At 41.7% G+C, this 15,364-nt stretch overlaps 1 protein-coding gene across 1 annotated transcript in view; it reads right to left on the reverse strand.

Annotated features, from left to right (window-relative positions):
- Positions 1-928: 928 nt before the first annotated feature.
- Positions 929-15,364, reverse strand: part of LOC134413422 (collagen alpha-4(VI) chain-like) — an 80,271-nt gene continuing 65,835 nt past the window's right edge. Inside the window, exons 32-39 of the mRNA XM_063147598.1 lie at positions 15,178-15,214; positions 14,014-14,025; positions 13,422-13,915; positions 9,693-9,783; positions 7,441-8,112; positions 6,819-6,915; positions 6,452-6,654; positions 929-1,101 (exon numbers count right to left, since the gene is read on the reverse strand). Of these exons, the coding sequence (XP_063003668.1) occupies positions 929-1,101; positions 6,452-6,654; positions 6,819-6,915; positions 7,441-8,112; positions 9,693-9,783; positions 13,422-13,915; positions 14,014-14,025; positions 15,178-15,214 (1,779 nt within the window). The remainder of the gene's footprint in view (positions 1,102-6,451; positions 6,655-6,818; positions 6,916-7,440; positions 8,113-9,692; positions 9,784-13,421; positions 13,916-14,013; positions 14,026-15,177; positions 15,215-15,364) is intronic.

Below are 15,364 nucleotides of genomic sequence, written 5' to 3' on the forward strand. Positions count from 1 at the left end.
CAGGAAAATTGGTTTTATTCGCATGTAGTGTGCTAATTTCTAACAGAAAGCTGAGCTAAGAAGAGTCAGTGGCATGAAGCATTTACCAGACATTGTAATTCTACATCTCGTGAAAAGTAGAGCATTCCTGCTAGTCACAGCATTGTGTCGGTGTCAACAAAGGTCTGAGGTATTTTTCCCTCCTGCCCAAGGTGTACTTCTTGGTGTTATGAAGTAATATCAAGTTTTATTAATGTTATTATCCCGGATAATAATTCATCTTCAGCCACAAAAGCATTTCCGTATTCAACAACATAGGTCTGTTACTAAGATATTTAAAAAATCTAACTGAGGGTTATCTGTGTTACAGTGCAATTCTGTAGACATCTACTTAAAGTAGGTCTGGGAGAGTTTAATGGGACTTTCTAGTAGGTAGTTGCAGCCAATAGGAAAAAACAATTTAAAGTGTATTTTTAAAAAAAAAATAAAGAAAGTGTAAGTTCTCATGGACTAGAAAGTTTGTGTCAGATTTAATGTGACAGATTTAAAATCCTTAGAGTGCCGCAAGACTCTTTGTTAAAAAAAAATTAGTATTGGGCCGAATCCTGCCCCCTGTTTTCAGGACCTTTTTCTCTCCCTGCGAAAGAAGCATTGTTTTTTCTGTCTCTTTCACAGGGAGGGGGAGAATTTTGGAAGAATGTGACCTCCCCCTCTTCAATAGGCATTCAAAAAATAGAAAAAAGACCTGTCAAAAACTGCCTAGACTTAAAAAGGTATCTGGAAACCCTGTCCCCCTCCCAGCCTCTTTCACCAGAGTTTTCATTCCCGCCCCCCACCAAAATGCTGAAAATGGAAGAAACATATTTTGGCAAATCATATTTTGGTTTATTTCACCTCTGTCACCTTAGCAGATAACTAGGAACACAGTTTATGACTGACAGTCTCCATATTAGGATGACCTTACACATAAAGCTTCACATTCTTCTTGAGTTTCAAATCTATTTTTGTTCCCACCACAGCCACCATACCAGAACTGGGTGCACAAGTGCCGCTCTTTGTCAAAATACCACTTCAGGGTGTAATCCTCACAACTGCCACTGTCAAGATGCCCAATGCAAACATCTAGAAAAACCAAAGGGGTTCATGATCAATGAAATGAAACCAGCACACATCCTGTTTTCAAGTATGACAGATGAGGGAGATATAGAGGTACAGTTCAGAATTTAGAGATATTCCATTATATGTACAATTATTAACAGTATTCAGAAAATTGAATGATAAGCCCCAATGTCCATAATAGAAGTGGGAAAGAAATTTGTTCATGCTTTCAGGTGAGCTTACCTAATTTCACACTTTCGAACCACTATGGGCATGTCTACACCTAGGGACGGGAAGGGGAGGATCTCATGATGTGGTGATCGTAAGATCCTCCCCCTCAGTCCACATGTGGCTCGTGATGTCTGGGAGGAAGAGGACGTTGCACCCTCCATTTTGGATTTTTTCCATCGAAAATGTAGGGTTTTTTTTTTTAAAAAAAATCCCGCTTCCCCCCAACCACCACCAATGGGCACATTGCTCCTGAGGAGCTTGGTGCCCCATGCCCGGTTCCCAGCTCCTGGTGTTTACTCGCAAGGAGCCGGGAAGACACTGGGATGGCTGCCCACACGTCCTGAGGTCTCAGGACAATCCCAAGACCATGGGAAAAGTCAGGATTAATGCTGTCCCGCTTATCCTGGGGAAAGGGAGGGATCATCCCTCCCTGCCCTGGGATCCCCTGTGCATCATGTGGATGCATAGGCATGATCCTGGGGCGATCCCCGGGATGAGCCCTTATCTAGACATGCCCTATGTGAACCAAAACTCAGTTATCCTCTGAAATTTGCACTTCTCCAACTTTCGCAATGGAGTTCACCAATCAAAAAATGCATACAAAAATGCATATATTAGGGGAAATAATGTTGCTATTGTTGTAAACCGCCCAGAGAGCTTTGGCTGTGGGGCGGTATATAAATGTAATAAAATAAAATAAATAAATAATAAAAATGCATTATATTAAGAAAATGCCTGGCAAAAACATGCATATACTGGGCAAAAATGCATGTATTGAGAAAAATGTGCACAAAAATGTGTATGAATTTTCATGACAACTTTAAAAAAAAATTCTTAAACTTTGAAACAAACCATACTTAAGATTTAAAAAATGAGAAACTGAAAGTTCCAGATTTGTCCCTCCATGGTTTACAAGGACCCAGGGTTTACGGTGTTGGGGGTAGGAAATCTAGGTATTGTTACGGACCTTCGTCAGTCATACTTTAAGATCAGGTTTATACAACTTGTGAACTAGCAGGGACAAAGGCAGCCTGTCAGCCCTAGTCAACTGCCTCCCAGTGGCTCAACAAACAGACTGCCTTTGCTCCTTACTGGAACTGCAGAAACAAGGTAATTGTCCTGTACACTTCTGAAGGTGGGAGAAACCAGAGAAGACAGCCCTTTCTACACCTAAGGATTATCCCAGGAAAATGAAGGGATCGTCTCTGCCTGCTCCCAGGATCCCCTGTGTGTCGTTTGGATGCACAGGGATGATCCTGGGACGATCCTGGGGGGAAAGGCAGGTGTAGACATGCCCAGTGTCTGATGATACGCTTAATATTCAGGCAGGTTTATATCAGACTAGGCAGTCCTCCTGGTCCCAAGCCACTTAGGCAAAAAACAGCACTTTGAATTGTGCTCAGAAACAGGCCAGTAGCCAGTGCAGTTGTTTCAAAATCTTTGAGATGTGTTCTATTAGGCAGGTCCCAGTCAGTAATTACACCACTGTATTTTGCACCAACTGAAGTTTCTTCAAAGGCCAATCTACAGCCCATGACAGTAGACTAAATGATTACCAAAGCACAGACTATCATGGTCAAGCTGTCTCAGCCTAAGAGGGGTTCTGACTATTTATGGACCTAAAGAATTCCAAAGGATGTTTGCTCTGAAACATAAAATGGCCTGCCAGGAGAGATTCGCCAACTTAACAGTCTTTCTGAATTTAAAAAAGCTATAAAGACTTGTCTCTTCCAGCAGGCCTACCCAGTCAAATTTTAAGATGTTTGGCTGTTATTTTAATAATGTATTTGTTTTATATGTTTTTATTCAGTTTTATGTATTTTTGTATTCAATGTTGTTCCCCGCCTCGATCCAGAGGGAGAGGCAGGTTGTTGTTGTTGTTGTTGTTGTTATTATTATTATTATTATTATTATTATTATTATTATTATTATTATTATTATTATTATATATCCTGCAACATAAGGCTTTAAAAATATGTAATATCACTTTGAAGAGATTTGTATGTTCCCTAAAGTAGGAATCAGCCAGAAAGAGTCAAAATTCTTGACATACATTTTCTGTAATGTTCAAAGAGTAAGTTCACACTATCTAAAAAATTGGCAATAACTTCAAGACTCTGTTCCAATTTCTATTTCCTGGACCTTAAGGTGGGAGGAGACTTTGCTTAGAACAGCGGTGGGCAACGCGCAGCCTTTAGTCTGCATGAAGCCCCCAGGCTATGTTGTGCCTCCCACTTGCCCTGAAGCCAAAATTGAGCTGCATGGCAGCAGTGGGGTCGGGGGGAGCCCATTTTAAAAGGGGAATTCGTTGAGCAGCATGCAGGGGGACTCCTTTATTATTTCTGATCCCAGATCAGAGAAAACAATGGGTTCCCCTTCTTTGTGTGTCATTCACACACCAAGTGGGGTGGTGCACAAATAGGTGAAAGATTCAGCAACCACTTACTGGACTAGCAAGTGGCTGTGGAGTTCCTTGCTTCATACGCCGCTCGCGCTCCAACTGGGATGTGAGCAGTGTGTGAAGCAGGCTGGAAGTGGCTGCCCAGTCCCTTTCTCTGTGCAGAGAGAGGCATGAAGTTCCATTGGGGCAAGAAACCAGTCCCCAGACCAATAATGGTTGTCCAGGGGTGGGGAACTTGTGGTCCTCCAGATGATGATGGACTACAAACCCTAATTTTCCAGCACTGACCAATACACACCAGAATGACTGTGGAAATCTTGTATTTATTCTCTCCTGTAGAAATGTTAATAGAAGGCCTCTAGGGCACTCCATGGCATGGACATCAAGGCTGTCCCAAATTGTCACTTAATAATAAGATGGCCTAATTTGCATATCTTAATTCATCTTCTAATTTAGGGAATTGTGGTGGCATCCCTCTAGGCATGCAAGGCAATGAAATCTTTTCCTTAAAACAAACAAACAAATCTACTGCAAAAACACCCAAATAATGCCTGCAAAAGTTGTTTGTTTTAAACAGCCAAATTAGACCATAGATTTTTGATACAACTTGGAAATCACTTAAGTAGAAATCTGTGGTCTCCAGCTGACTGGTCCCTAATGGACTTCTGTAATCCCAAATCAGTGTCAAGTATAAGAACTTCAGCTGAAATTAATTGCCAGTGGTAACTGTGATTTTTGTCAAGAAATGATTAAACTGTTCTGAAATGAGTTGCCCCAAATCAGTGTCAAGTATAAGAACTTCTGCTTAAATTACTTGTCAGCTGCAACTGCTATTTTTGTCAAGGAATGATTAAATTCTTCTGAAATGAGTTGCCCAATTGTCTCCAAGTTTGAAACATGCAAACAAGGTTTGGCGAGCGCATGACTAAAACATCTGCTTGGAGCAAGACACATCTGTTCAGTAGCTCAAGTTCTGCTGCCAGAATGAAGACTAATGGTAGTTAACCCTGATTGTCCTAAGAGAGATCTACTTTGATCAGAAGAAGCCCCAGAAACAATCCCCCATGTTATACATGGCTGTTTGAGAAGCCATTTCAATCCAAGTTGGCAAAGATGAGCTATCCTTGTTATCTTGGCTGTTACCACAGAAGCCACTGACACCACCTCTAATTAACCATATGGGTTGCATCCAAAGTTTCCCTTCCTCTGACAGAAGGACTTTTCTCCAGAGAAAGGTACTTTCCAGAGAAAAGGAACCTTTGGGTGCAACCCATGGGATCTCACTGAGACCTCCCTTTTAGGATCAGTTCACACAATCACCAAACTAGCAATTTTCTACATTGAGTTGCACATCCTTTTCGGCCCTTAGGGTCACATGTGATGCTAGCTCAGGGACTGCAGGCACATGCGTACACATATGTGCACACAGGGTGGAGACAGCCGTCTGTATCAGGATCACTGGAGAAGGGGCTGGAGAGCAGAACCGCAAGTGCTGGTGGCAAAAACAGTGGCGGCTGCTGCAAATATAATGGGATTCTCAGCAGGAAATCAATGTGGGGGGCATCTGGTTGTAGGGGACTCAGGGGGGCTCAGTAAAGGCCTTGGGGACAACGTGTGTCTCCTGGGCTGTGGGTTGTGCTCCCCTACTCTATATGAAACAGAGTTATCATACATATGCTTCATCATATGGTCATATGTGACTTTGAGCATGTGCATGTATATTTACTGAAACTTATCCATGGATCACATGAGGCATCATACGCATGATAGCAAGGAGGGTCTAGACAGATGATGCTTCGTCATGTGCATAAGAATGTGACTTGAGTGAGTGTGTGAACCAGTCCTTAGAAATACCATAGGAAAAATCCCAGCTCGAAAAGAAAAGCCAGGTACTGTTTCTTTCTCTATGGTAAAGATGGAATAGGTAAAAGGATGAACTGATCCATTTAAGTACCATTCCAGAATGCGTTTAGAAGAGAACCACTCTGGATAGTTCTACCCCAAAATCTTGGTAGGTCAGGTTGGGTCTGTGTGTAACTACCAAGGTGTACTATAACTGAGTAAATAGAAAGGGTCATGGATATAATAGACAGTATATATATTATACTAGGGATGTGCTCCGCTTCTCCTCGAACCGGAGCAGCAGGAGCGGAGCAGGGGGCTTTGCCTACCCTTAAGGCGGAGGCGAAGCAGATTGGGGGGCCGGCGGAGCGTGGCGAAGAGGATCGAGGTGAAGGCGGATCCTTCCCCTCGATCCGGAGCTCCGCCAAAAAGGTAAGTGGGGTTTACCGGTCCCTGCCGCTGTCGCCGCATGGGCGACAGCGGCAGGGCCTGGTAACCCCCTCCCTCCTCTCCCTTACCTGCGTCCGTCCGCGGTCCCTCGGCTTCTTCAATTAAGCCCGCGGCTCAACCAGGAAGTCTAGGCCGCACTTGCGGCCCAGACTTCCTGGTTGAGCCACGGGCTCAATTGAAGAAGCCGAGGGACCGCGGACAGACGCAGGTAAGGCCCCCCCTCCCCCTTGGTCTCTGTAGGTAAGGGAGAGGAGGGAGGGGGGCCTTACTTGGCGCCACTCCCCTCCACTGCGGAGCTCCGATTCGGAGCCGGAGCTCTGCGGCGAAGAGGAGCAGACTATGGGCGGAGTGGCACGGAGCGGAGTGGGCCAATCCGAAATTTTCGGATCGGCCCGCGGGGCGGAGCGGGGGGCACGTGCACACCCCTATATTATACACACCCATACACACCTATTGTTCTTTGTACTTGCTCAAAACGTTCTTCAACCGGGGTTTCCTTGCCACCTCGGACATTCTCCACATGTTTATAATACCCTTCTTTTTGGTCCTCTACAGGTTCTTGGGTGGCCTCCAGAATTTTGGCTTGCATGCTTTTTCTGGGTAATTCTGATGTCTGCAAAGTATCACTGTGATCCAATTCAGGGAAAGGGATCCTATGAAGAAAGAGGTATGCTGCTTTAGATACAAGAGATACCAAAAATGATGCCCCAGGACTCATTGTTCCAAATGTCTGCCCAGCTTAGGTCTTTAGCATTTGCTGAAGTCAAAGTAAGTTTTGGTTTTTTACTTCCAGTGGAAAGAAGCAGATGTTTTGTACCTGTCAGTCCTCCCTATGAGTTGATGATAAGTGTCTCCTCGATCCAGGCCTTCACATTCTTCCTGCAGTTCTACAGGAGGATAAGGATTTATTCCCCCTGTAGGAAAAGGAAACAGAAATGAAAATAGAATGCGAAGATCATTTTTTTAAAATGTTGAATGTTAAGATCAGAGAAGAATTGCTTAGGCATAAAAGGGAAGGCACTGGCTGTGCTCAGATAATCGTCCCAAAACCATGACTTACGAAGCCATTGGCAGGAGCCAGTTCTTACATGAAAGTAAATTCCACTGAAATCAAAAGGAGTAACTTCCTAAGAAAAATTGCAAACTTAAGCTCTGGCTTTCTGTCTTCTATACCAAAAGAATCTAAAACCCACACCAAAGAAAGCTAAATGCTGCAGCAAAGTTAAGTGTATTGAATTAACTGTCCAATCAAAAAGAATAAACATATATAGGATTGTGCTTTGTATAGGTATAGGATTGTATCATCCAGCATATAAATTGGTTCAGTGGGGGTATATAAGATGCAAACAGCCACATGGAATGGGAGACAAACAAGCCTAACATATAATCACACGCAATAGTCCTATAGAAGGAAGTAAACCAAACTGCACATCACTTACGTCTTAAAAGATTTAAGAAGGCTCGGCTAAATTGTAGAGCATATGGTAATCCGGGTTTATCAACTCTTCCCAGCTGCAATAGATGCTGCTCCACTGGATCACTAGAGAGTTCTGTCATCTCTTCATCATCAACTCCTCTGCCAATTGCTAAGGTGATCATGGTGAATCCTTGGCATTTGGCTTCTAGTGACATTTTTCTAAGTTTCTCCCTGTCCCAGGAACTTGTCTTACTCCCAAGTAGAGTAAATATAACCCTGTGTTTTCTTGGAATGGGGGCTTCCAAAAACACATTGTTAATGGTCCACTCTAGAGCATGGCCTACAGCTGATGGGCCTTCCAGTTGGCGAATGGATTCTTCGATGTGCATTTTCATCAGGTTTTTATTGTTGTAGGTCATCAAGTCAAACTCTACAAACACCGGGCTTGAATCTCTGTTGACTGTGAAATTTTGTGGGGCCTGTTGCACCAACGCCACCCTCGCGCCTCCATCCGACTCTAGCGGCAGGGAATCAATGACAAAATCATCCAACATGTGGCTCACAAATTCCTTCATTGCCTCAAATTCCTCGCTTCCAACATTCCAAGAGCTGTCCATGATGTAAGTTATGTCCATGTTTATTAAAATGGGAAAAGGAGCAGTCACCTCACATTCCGGAGCTGGGTTACACTTATCTGCGGAAGACACATTAAGGAGTGATTTAATGCCACAGAGTGACTAAGGCGATGGAGTTGCTCATTATTTATGTTTTGCTTTGCTTCTCTTTTAAAAATATTTCTAATAATTGATTTTGAAATGTTCAATATTTAAGACAGAAGACAGACAAAAGAGGCCCAACCATCTTTATAGCAGACATTTATGACAATTCTATTTTATAGCAGAGGTGAGCAAACTTCAGGCTTGAGGGATGTATTATGGGTTTTTTTTATCAAACCTTGATGTGCAAAAAAATAACTCAGGAAGGCGGTCCTAGAAATGTACAAAAAGATGCTTCTGAACACAGACTTAGCCCAGGAATTTGTTTTCAGTACCAGAACTGGGCTTGCAGTCCTCTCACATATACAAAATCTACTTCTCCATACCAGCCCCACAGCTTTCTTCATCTCAGCAGCCTAATGTAGAAGGGTGGGGCTTTCTGTTTTTGCCATAGATAAAAAATAATAATTAAGAGTCAGAAATCTCTGCAGTTTTATTGCAAATCAACTAGAGATCTACTACCAGTGGATCTTGATCTACAGTCCGGTAGCTGCTCTCTCCTGCTGTGTGTGGGAGAAGCAGCATGATTACAATGTCGGAATGAATGGGCCTCGTGATCCTTGTTTACTTCCTGTTTTCAAACAGGAAGTAACTGAGCGACAACAGAGAAGCGACGGTAGCCAGCGTTTCTGCCTAGTTGTGATGGAGCTTTCTATTATAATTTTGTTACTTGATAGATATTTTGTTTAATTTGTTTTATTTAAGACATATATTATTTAAAGTTATTAAGCTACACTCAGAGTATGGCTCTGCTTATATGAACAGCTTTACTATGTGTATGCCCCTGTATCTCATTCTGAGTCAGTCCCCCTAAGGTAAAATTTCACCAGGTAAAAGTACAAATACACACCACAATGATTTCAAACACTTTTTTTAAAATGCACAAAAATACAAAAACAGCAAAATTCCTAACAAATCGTGGGATTACAACATAAATGAAACTCAGCCAAATGGCTTATAAAAAACAGGTGCATTTTCATCAGATGTCTAAAAAGAAAGCCTGCAATGTTTAGTCAATTAAAAAGCAATCCTATAGGGTGACCATATAAAACGGAGGACAGGGCTCCTGTATCTTTAATGGTGATATAGAAAAGGGAATTTTAGCAGGAGTCATTTGTTTGCATTCAGCGCCTAGTGAAATTCCCTCTTCATCACAACAGTTAAAGCTGCAGGAGCTAAACTAAAGTGACCAGATACAAAAGAGGGCAGGGCTCCTGCAGCTTTAAATGTTGTGATAAAGAGGGAATTTCACTAGGTGCTGCATGCATACAAATGAGACCTGCTGAAATTCCCTTTTCTTTACAAAAAGATAAAGATACAGGAGCCCTGTCCTTTTCATATGGTCAGCCTGAATCCTAGAAATGTATACTCAGAAATGTCATGTATGAGAGTGAGTGAAATGGCCATGTGTATATGAGAGAGAGAGAGAGAGAGAGAGAGAGAGAGAGAGAGAATTAAATCATATACATTTAAGAATTAACAAAATGAATGGGTTTACCATAACAGAGTGCACAATGTGAGATGCTATCCAAGTTTTCATCTTCCGTCAATTCCCAAACAAATAATTGAAACTGATGAGTATCATCTGTCTAATTAAACAAAAGGCAAATATAGATTAAACAGGAGGAAATGTACTAAAATGTAATGCTTCTGAAACATGAATGCTGCATTTTTATTTATATTATTGATACAAGTGTTTATCTAATTCCCTTTCAGCCCAGAGTGGTTTATAATCATTTTAAATCCTATAAAAAAAAAATTAACACCGGAGAGCGTTAAAAATCCAGAATAAGAACAAAAGCTTGACATCTTAGTTAAAGATGTCCACAAAAGTCTGATGCCAGCCCTGGCTAGACTACTACACTTTCCTTTGATATTTAGTTTTCTACGTACAGGAATTTTTCCCAGGTTTTTTTTTGTTTCATGAAGTAACATTCACTCATGTGAGCATCAATACAGTAGGAAAAAATCTTGCCTTGTTCAAGTTATGGAGTGGGGTTCTCCATGATGACACAGCCACCTGCAGGCAAATCTCTTCTCCACTGATGGAGGGGCAGCCCTGCCATATCCTAAGCCAGCTTTCTCCAACCTGATGCCTTCCAGATGTATTGAGCTACAACTCCCAGCATCCCCAGCCACCAGGAGGTTACGATTATTTTTATTTATTTATTTATTTATTACATTTATATACCGCCCCACAGCCGAATCTCTGGGTGGTTTACAACAGTTAAAAATGGTAAACATTAAAAAGTATAGAAAATTTAAAAAACATAAAAAACATAAAAATATAAAAACAACAGTATTCATTTAAAAACAACACTGCAAGTGTGGATCCAACACCTTATTTTCACCATGATGCTCTATGGTCCATGTACTATTTAAAAGAGGGGGGCAGGTTTTCCTATTGCTGTAGGGGAGTAAGAAAAAGAGGAACATGATTGAAAGGTAAATTAAGGACACACTATGTATTGTTTAGATTTTTAAAAATCCTAAGAGGAAGATCTCAAAGCAAATAACTTGTCTTTCATATGGGCTCAACAATTGTTCTTTTTTCAGAGTTGACTGGGCAATTTCTAAGATATTTTACTATTTATAGTGAGGTGTTTGTTTTAATTTAGTCCACATGCATTTGAATGATTATTTCCTATACTGCTCTTTCTCGAGTTACAACTTGTGGAATGGAGAAGAGGATTAAAAAGTTGGCAGGACATCTGAGTAAAACCTGAGACTTCTGTAAGAGTCATTATTCTGTTGGAATTGAAGTCTAGCATGTGCTTTCGTCCTCAAGAATGCATGTTACAGCAATTAAAAGAAACTGTTGAGCATGGTATCAAGGTTGCTATATTCTGCCAGCAACAACATCCACAGGGGTTAACTTTTAATTTTCCCATTCATTTTAGTGTGTTCCTGTACACAGTACGAACCGTGCTGTACAGTTAGAAATAAGAGAAAGCCAGATTAGATACGTCGTGGCACAACAAATGCAGAGGATGAAAGTGATGATGAGTTACAGATACTGGGAGTGTATTTTGTACAATCCCTCCAGAGAGATTATCTATGCTGGATGGATCCATTCATACTGCACACAGAGGTCAGATTTTGCTTCAATGAGTTTCTTTCTAGCACAAAACAAAAATGGCCAATTGGCAATGAATTAAGGCCTGCAATGACCTTCCACTCCAATATCCATTTGAAATCAGCATGCGAACTTTGGCATATCACAGGCCAAAGTTAACAAACTATTGTCCAAACAACTTTCTGCTGCTTAGCTAATGTTGTGATGACTGAGAGAATGTTCTCCTAATGCAATTCAAAACAGCAGCTTGAATCACTCTAAGAGTTGCTCTAGATCAAGGATGGGGAACCTGTAGGCCTCCAGATGTTATTGGACTCTAAATGCAAACAACCACAGTCAGCATGCCCAATAGGCCAAAATGATGGGAGTGGTAGTCCCAAAACACCTGGAGGGCCACAGGTTCCCCATGCCTCCCCTATACAGTTTTCCAGAAGAACTCTGTAAGGCACAAAGTGTTATTGTATGCTTCTCCTGGAGCTGGTGGAAGAGGCTGGAGATGAAACCAGAAAAAATATTTGACATTCACAATTTGGATTTTGTCACTGAAATCTGACCCCAAAATTTGACATTCTGATTAAGAAATAAATTTTGAAGCTTGCCTGTGTCTTTTCCATCACCCAAATAAAATGGTGTTTGGTTAAATGAATGAATGCAATTAGGACAACATTAATTAAATACTGTTGCATGTCAGCTGTTAGATATTGTTAAATGTTCACTGCTATGTGTCTGATATTGTCCAGTGCTCTATCCAGTGTCCATGGCCACTAAGAAATTCTTGAGCATTGACTTCTAATGTCCAGCATAACATAGTTTCTGAGAACTGACACATCTGGAGAATATTTGCCACCAAAAATGGCAAGGGAGAATTTAGGGAAAACAAATTCAGTTGAGGTCTATTGGAGATTTCTGAAAACTCATTCTAGGAAAGCTTTAAGTTTAATCAAGTTTAATTGTCATTTTCAATTATGTAACTTTGTGATGTGTAACAAGTGGCCAGTGGGAAGCACTACATTAAATTGTTCCATGTTTTTAGCTAAAGAATTCAATTCTGAACATTCAAGATGAAATTATTACATATTCATGGCTTCATGTTCCTATAAAACGTAGCCTTTTCATACCCTAGCAGGTTCCCTTGTGCTTAACGTGACTGAGGCGTAGTTCTCACAAACAGCAGATGAGGAAATAAAACTGTTCTGGGATTCATGAAAACTGTATTGATGCTCACATGTGTGAATGTTACTTCATTAAACAAAACAAAACAAAATCCCTGTACATAGAAAACTAGATATCAACGAGAAGTGTAGTAGAGATCTTAACGATATAGGGCGGGATATAAATGTTTTAAATAAATAAATAGTCTAGCCAGGGCTGGCATCAGACTTTTGCGGACATCTTTCCACTTCTGCCATCTCCATCAGAGCCCCTGGCTGGCCCTGTTACTCCTTGCTGCCACCAGTCCCTCATGTTAAGCCACACACACCCAAATGTTTGCTTGGCATGCAGTGATGCGATGGCAGGAAGTCAAGATGTTACTCAGCTCCGTTCCATGGCAGACAGGCACCATCTTAAGATTCCCCATAATGCAATGCCTGATGATAAGAGACATTACATTGAGGGGGATCTAAGATGGTGGCCACTCACTGAACTAAGCGAAGTAGTGGCTAAACTCCCTCCCTTCACAGCACAGCCAACATGTACTGGGGGAGAGTGATAGGCAGTAACAGCAGTGACAAGCAGGGCTCCATCAGCAGCATGAGTGGCAAGGTTAGTGATGGGTCCATCTCAACCCTATGTCCATAAGCAGGTGCCTGACCATGCTGACCTTGGACATGGGCCCTGAGCCTAGCCTTCTCTCCCAACATTTTAGTTCACTTTGTGCTGGAAAACACATTTTTCACCCTATTTGTGAGAACAAGGCCATAGAACAGCCTTCCCAACCTAGTGTCCTCCAGATACGTTGTATTGCAACTCCCATAATTCCAGGCAAGTATGGCAAGTAGCTGAAAATTATGGTGGATGCGGTCCAGCACATCTGGACAGCGCTTGGTTAAGGAAAGAAGTACAGGATAGGAGCATATTTATCAAGCAAGTCCCACTAGCCTATGCCATTATTGGCCTGATTGTAACTTCCTTCTGATACATCCTGCTTACCGAAAAGGCCTGCTTTACATTAGGCACTTCACTCAGGGCAATGACCACAGGAGTGATATCTAAAGCACTGAACTCCAACACAGCGGTATTGATGGACGTTGCGTCCTGCGATGGGCCAGCAGCAAGAAATATTGCAACTTTCCTCATGAGGACGCCTTGACGATAACGCTTAAAGACATTCCTAGCAACGAATCTCATGACCCCTCCAATATCCCGTGTGCCTGAAGACTTCTCCAGGGGAATCCTCCGAATGGCCTCCATCAGGAGGGCATCCCTCTTGAAGTCGGAGAAGCGGATGAGGTACTTTGTGTGTGCGTTGTAGGAAAGAACCGACACCCGAGCGCCAGTGGGACAGTTGCTTCTGCTGATCTTCATCCCCTCCAGCAAAGACATCATAATGGCTTTCATCCTTTCAAATGACGCTTGGGTAACATCTCCAGACATATCAAGGGCGAACGCCACTTCCGTTGGGTATACTGGACAACTGCTCATACCTTGTAATAAAGGCAAAAAAAGTGTTAACAATTTCCAGAATTTAGATATGATGAGCTTTTTCTATCCTCCAAAACAGAATCTGTTCAAAGCTACTTACCTATACAGCAAGCTAGATGGGATAAAAGAGAGTGGTTTTAATTTCAGTTATCATCTCAGGTTTATGCTTATTTATTTAACACCTCAACAACAACAACCCACACAGAGACAGAATCTGCATTGAGCATATTGCTGATTTCAACTTCCAATGAAAAGTTCACTCTTCTGCTTCTGAGACACTACCTTATCCAAAACCCAAAGGGAAGTCACACAGGTAGCATGTCTTATTTGGCTAAAGAGTTCTGGGTTCAAATCCCTGAATAGTCTTGTGAAATTTGCTATTGTTTAGATCCGGGGGGGCAACTTGTGGTCCACTAAATGTTTTGGCCTATAGTTCCCATGATTCCCCATCATAGGCTATCCTGGATAGGGCTGATGGGAGCTATAGGCCAAAACATCTGGAAGGGCACACATTGCCCACCCCTAGTTTATATTCTGATTGAAACCCGGAGTGGATTCACTGCCCCAGTGACATTGGAGCCACCAGCCTTCACTGCAGATGAGCTAACTGATATATTTGTACTTTTAAACTTTTGGGTGATGTCATCTCAGGCCTAATCTACACCAAGCAGGATATTGCACTATGAAAGCAGTATTTTATTTATCTATTTATTTATTACATTTTTATATTATGAAGAGCATAAAAACAATGAACAACCTAAAAACACAAATACAAAATACAATATAAAAAGTAGTATGTAAGAGTATACTTACAATATGAAAGTAGTATATAAGAGTCAGGCACCACACTACTGCTTTATAATGATATTGAAGTGCACTGACAACTGTTGGGGCCTATTGACACATACCATATACCACTTTCATACCGCTATATCTTTATTGACGTGGCTCCTGCCTCTTATATACCACTTTCATGCCACTTTCATAGTGCAACATCCTGCTTGGTGTTGATTAGGCCAAAGACAAATCAACACTTATTCCAGTGCTATGGTACTACTGTCTTTTGTTTATACCTCTATGCGCTTCTCCTGAAAGCAAGCCCCTTTGAAAGTTAGGGTGCGTATTCCTTAAGAAGGTACTCAGGATTGGGGATTAAATAAGCTTACTGCAATCAACCTGAGCCACATTAAAACTATCAGCTTTTTAAGGCCATCTGCTAGTCCCTTAAACCTGCCTTTACTACTAAGAAAAGGTCATTACTTACGGCAGTTTCCTCTTGTAAAGTTAACAAGTTCACAAGGCTGTAGATAACAATAAAAAAGCCAATATGATTAACAGCCCAATCCTATATGCATGTCTTCTCAGAAGTAAGTCCTACTGCCTGCCTATTAGCTACCGAGCCACATACAAGGTTATGGTATTATTATATAAAGCCCTAACAACTTGGGACC

The sequence above is a fragment of the Elgaria multicarinata genome, chromosome 1 (genome assembly GCF_023053635.1).
Source record: "Elgaria multicarinata webbii isolate HBS135686 ecotype San Diego chromosome 1, rElgMul1.1.pri, whole genome shotgun sequence".
Taxonomy (NCBI): Eukaryota; Metazoa; Chordata; class Lepidosauria; order Squamata; family Anguidae; genus Elgaria; species Elgaria multicarinata.